The sequence below is a fragment of the Mesitornis unicolor genome, unplaced genomic scaffold (genome assembly GCF_000695765.1).
Source record: "Mesitornis unicolor isolate BGI_N332 unplaced genomic scaffold, ASM69576v1 scaffold746, whole genome shotgun sequence".
NCBI classification, from domain to species: domain Eukaryota; kingdom Metazoa; phylum Chordata; class Aves; order Mesitornithiformes; family Mesitornithidae; genus Mesitornis; species Mesitornis unicolor.
This window is the reverse complement of record NW_010188648.1, coordinates 1-5,279: the sequence shown is the minus strand read 5'-3', so window position 1 is coordinate 5,279 and position 5,279 is coordinate 1. Positions and strand designations below refer to the sequence as shown.

The following is a 5,279-nucleotide window of genomic DNA, read 5'->3' as shown; positions in this document are numbered from 1 at the left end:
TGTCACCTCCCAAAAATCATTTTTTCCCCCCTCCCCGGTGAGGTTTAGCAGGGAATACAGCAGCGCATGCTCCTGCATTGAGAGCACAATGTGATGCGTGCAATCGGCAAACAACGGCCGAAAACGCCGAGCGGCGCGGTCTGCACGAGCGCGGCGCTGCTTTGCGCAAAACCGCGGATGTCACCCAAAAAACCACCGTCCTCAGCCTGGCGCTAAGTTTCTGCGGCAAGCGCCCGGGCCGAAGCACAATGAAGGCAATTGCTGCCTGTTGACGGTGAAGGCAGAAATAAATAAGAGTTCACTATCGAGGCTACTGTTTGCCAACAGCGGTGCTGATAAGGTGGTATATCCCTAATCACAATATTGTACTTTTACAATGTCTATTGCCCCACTGTTATAACAGCCAGAGGATTCCTTCATCTCCCCGCGGTACTTAAACCCCTGGTTTTGGTGCTTTTCTCCCCATTTTTGTTACACTACGCGCAGGTTAAACCAAGATAATTGGTTTCTATTAACAACTTTTGCGCTCTGCAGAAGGCTGCTTTTCATTTAGGAAACACAACACGGACCAGTATTTACCGGCACTGCACTATATAGAAATCTAAATAATAAACCCCTGCGTGCCATATAGCACTACACAGCGGTTTTCAGCCCTGGCTATCACCCCGCTCTGAGGTACAGAGGAAGAAACTGAGGCAGACAAAAGGGATATGAGACCCTGGTCTCCTTGGGGCCTGTGATGGAACGAGAGAGGATCCGCAATGTCCCAGCCCAAATTTCCCTTCGGTTAGCCATTACTTGGTAATCCTACCTTCACCATGCCCCATAATAAATCGCAGAGTAAATAAATAATTTTCCCACAGTATTTGCCTACCTCCCCTTTGCCATAAACCATTTACCACATCGCACCGAAGTGCAAAGCAAATTTTGCAGCTTATCTGTAGGAAATACCACGGGGACACTCAAAAGTTATTTCTGAGCAGGGATCGTTACCCATAAAATCCCAGTGGTGACGCTGCCTATCGCAACCACCACTGCGCGGACGCAGCGCAGAAAAACTTTGGGGTAGCCAAAACTTTCTGCAAGACCTTCTGAAAAAAGGCAGCAGTGGAAATGCAGGCTTCTAGCGCTTTAATTTGTGCAGTTTTCTTACTGATATATATTTCTATAGAAGTGGTTTTTACTATCATGATTCCCATTGCTCCTCTATTTTTCCGGCCTGTCCAGTCCCTCGACCTGCAAGTCAGGCCGAAACCCGGGGGCGGCCTATGCATCCCATACGTGAAAAACAGAGCCTAGAGCTCCACACACACACACTTTTCTGCAATATAATCACTCAGAAGAACTACAACAGCGTATTATTTTATATAGCAAACATACTACACATCCTCTGAGCACACTGAGCTGCTCCACAGGCAGGATCTTTGCGCTGGAGTCAAGAGATCCTAAGATTTTCATTTTCACCACACACAAAAAACACCTCACATACACATCCCCCCACCCCACAAGCACAATATTATCAAACCAGGAACTTATTTCACAACCTGCTCAGCTTCTAGGTGTATAAATTGTGATATTTCAGGGGAGTTTAAACGTTTCCCGTTCCCCAAAGGATTACCTGGGGGTTTGACCTGAGGGCTGAGTCATCTTCTTCTTTCCCTCCAATTTCAATCCTAAGGGATTTATGCTCCCCATCCCATCCCCATGGGGTGGGGATACCTGGGGAGGCCTCAGGCACCTCTGGCCCCCTCAGACTACTTTGTGCGTAACACATACAAACTTTATTTTTTAAAAAATAACAATAAATAAATTAAAATCAATCTGCTTTCCCCCAAAATCAGGATAAAGGAAGCCGCATGCGGCTGCGATCCCTCCTAGGACAACATTTAAGATAACACCTGTGAAGGATGCCCGAAACGCCGTTAACCAGGGGAAAACAAGAGCTGCTTTTACGCAGCTGCACCTTAAAAACCCATGAGAGGAAAAAAAACCAAAACAACAATAAAAATCCAACAAAAAAGAGGGGGAGTTTTGGCACTCACTTCCCTCACTGCCCCGGGAGGGCGACAACCGGCGTTCCCCGCTCCCTCCCCAAACTCATGCAACCGCCACCGGGGCACGGCACCCGGCACGGACATAAACCATAAAGTTGTAGAAAAGTGGAATATAGAAAGGCACTTACCTGCTGCGTGCACAAAGTATGCCAAATATAAATCGAGTTCCTTAACAGAAACTCCTATATGGTGGGGCTGTACGCACAGCCCGGGGTTAGAGCACTGTGGGGACTTTACAAGGCGCTCGCCATCAGTACTTTCGAGCGGAATACCTTTAAATAAAATCACCATAACAAGGTCCAACCTCCAGACCTTATCTGCCTGGCGAAGGCAGTCAATTCTTCTCATCTTGCCCTTCTGGTCTGGATTGGAAAGAACGCAACACGGAGGCTTTTTTCCTGTGACTGTGAGAACAAAATCCTCCCGAAATTCAGGCCTGATATCTTTCCGGAGCTTTGCCAGAAGTCTGGATGCCCATTTTTGCTTTACCTCGGGTTTTTCACTTAGCAGTTCGTCCTTCACGGCTCTCTCTTCCTCTTTTGACATGCGTTTTTCATGTTTTTTGAAGTATTTTCTTTTTCGGGCTTGCAGGTTGAACCACGTGTACGCAAACGCTCGGACGTGAGGCAGAAGTGCTTCGATGAAGGGATGAAATTCATCCTGAAAAAGTTACAGAGAAGGGACGATGTCACCGAAATCATCAACAAAAAAGCCTCCAGAAACGGGGCTTTTGCACAAGGTGCTAGGGCTTCTTGGGACAGTGAGAATTTAGTGGGTGCTTGTACTTTTTAGGGGCCGTAGGGCTCATACCCCTCACTGACAGACCCTGACCCTGCCACCACCGCTTCACCTTGCACCGACCCAAAACCTTCGCTCCCACCCCTTCAAAACCAGGGTCCAGCTTCAAACAAGCACCCAGGCAGAGGCGGTGCGAGGATGGGGTCCTTTGCCCGAACTCCAAATTGCGTTAAAAAAAGGCAGAACGAGTTAAAAAGCTAAAAACCCCGCCACGAGTCCACTTGCGGAGCGCGTATCTCCCTTTGCTCTCTCCCTGACCCTGCTGCTTGCGGTACAGCCAGCGTATGCCCGCCAATTTGGCAAATCCTAAACATTTGGATGCCAATCAATGTTTGTATGGGGAAGTCTAAAGTATAGTAAAACTTTCCCTAAGATATATTTGGAAATAGCAGCAGGCAGTATAGTAAAATGCCAATGTAGCTGCACGTACAAATACAATGAAGGGAGGTTTTCTCTCCATTTCCTAAACGGTGAAGGGAGTAGAAAGTAACGCAGCTGATTTATCCCGCATGTGCAACAAAAACTAACACTAAAATCTTAAAAGAAAGAAAGTTTCATAATTTATTTTTTTTTAAATCTTGTTGATATTTAGTCAAAAATTAAAAAAATTAAAATCTGACATTCAGGCATATTAGGACAAGCAAAACTCGAAGCCTTAAAATCAAAAGAAACAGGAGAAAAAATGAAAAACGCGGCAACAGAAAACCTTAGCGCGACTTGCGCAAATACGCAGAGAATTATTAATTTTTTCTTTACGCGCTGTGTTGCAATCTCGTCTATTTCAAAAGAAAAGCCCTACTTGGAAAGTTAGTTTGGCCATCCAGAGACACTGCTAGCTTTGTGTAACGACGAGTTAAAGATCACCCCTCTTCCCTGGCGCAAAATTAATCGCGATTAAAATTACGCCGACAAATTTAAAAAAAAAAAAAAAAGAAAATGCAAGAAAGGCCCAACAATTTTGTTTTAAAAAAAAAATAAAAATCCTTTAAAAGTACTACATAAATCAACCAAAGAGATCAAAACATGTTATAATATCGTGGGGCCACGCTTCTTGTTTTGCTCTGAATAAATGAGCGAGCGGGCTCTGGGCTGCTCATAAAACCGTGCGCGGGCTGCGGGGCCTGATCCAGCGCTGCGCTGGGGACCTCCTTGCTTCCACGGGCTGAATTCCCGTTTTGCTCAGGATCGGGCCCTCTGGGGGGAGAAATAAAGTGACTGGTGCAGCGTTTCCCCCAGCACGGGAAGAGCCACCCCCTGCCCTTGCAAGGCAGCACTGGGCATTTTTCAGATTAACTTTTTTTTTTTTTAAGATATATACAATTATCCCATGGGGCACATTTCCTACCCAAACCATTCAAGGTCGTGCAAATATTGTTATCAAAACAGGCATCTCACGTCCTTTCGACACCTTATTTTAACTTGCATTTTTCTTTTCAAAAATTAGGGAAAAACTGAGAGATCAATAGTAGAAATATCTATCAGCAAAACCCTGTTGTAACACAAGACCTTCTGCTGACTTCCCAAAAGCTTTCATTGCACTTATTCTGAGCAGCCCCTGAACTGTAAATACTTAAATTTATAGGTAATATCACAGCATTCATTTTTATTTTCAACACAGAAACTACCAAAACCGGCACAATATATTTCATTACAGCACAGCAGAGCGGCAGTAATAACAAGTACCACGAATGATTATTAAAATGTAAGCAGGTAAAATAAAATAAATCACTCCAATGATTGGCACATTCCTCTTCTCCCCCCCCACTCCCCTCTACTGGAAAAGATCATAGTTTCAAATTTCAATAAAGTTTAAAAAAAAAGAAAAAGAAAGATTGCTGCGAGTTCGCAGTCGGCAGATTCAAAAAGTGCGAGGAGGCACAAACCCAGCACATGGAGCTGCTCTCACCCACAGACACAGCTCTTGTGATGGGGGGGGGGGGAAGGAAAATAAAAATAATAATAAGGGGGGGGGAGAAGGAAAATACTAATAATAATAAAAATATAAAAACGACAGGTCCCAACAAGCTATAAAAAAATAATCAACCCTCCCTTCTGCTCCCTCCTCTCTCATTCGAGGCAAAAAAAGGCCTTTTGTCAAGTGGAAGTTTATCTGCGAGGGTACACACACAGCAGAGGCTCGACAGACCCACAGCGAGCCAGGGGAGCGCGCCCCGTCTCCAAACGCGCCTGGGTACATCCTGAAATATTTCAACTTTTCAGCTTTAAGCAGCGCTTTGTCCTGCCCGGTCTCATGTGCTCGGGACTTTTTTGGCTCGACGCTGGATGCTGTCCAAGAGAGAGTGGCTTTAACCTGCGCTAGGGCTGATTTCTACCACGCGAACCTGAAAGGGGAGGTAAAAACAGCACCCAAAAAACACCACAAAAAAAAACCCCAAACCCCAACACTTTAAAAGACTTTGGAGGGGG

General features: G+C 45.3%; 1 protein-coding gene across 1 annotated transcript; it reads right to left on the bottom strand.

Annotated features, from left to right (window-relative positions):
• Nucleotides 1–993: 993 nt before the first annotated feature.
• LOC104541671 (nuclear factor 1 A-type-like) lies at nucleotides 994–2,714 on the bottom strand (the record flags this gene model as incomplete). The annotated part of the gene is made up of 2 exons (XM_010185787.1): nucleotides 994–1,091; nucleotides 2,183–2,714. Coding segments are annotated over 2 exons (630 nt in total), but the record flags the coding sequence as incomplete, so codon positions are not given.
• Between the last annotated feature and the right edge of the window lie 2,565 nt (nucleotides 2,715–5,279).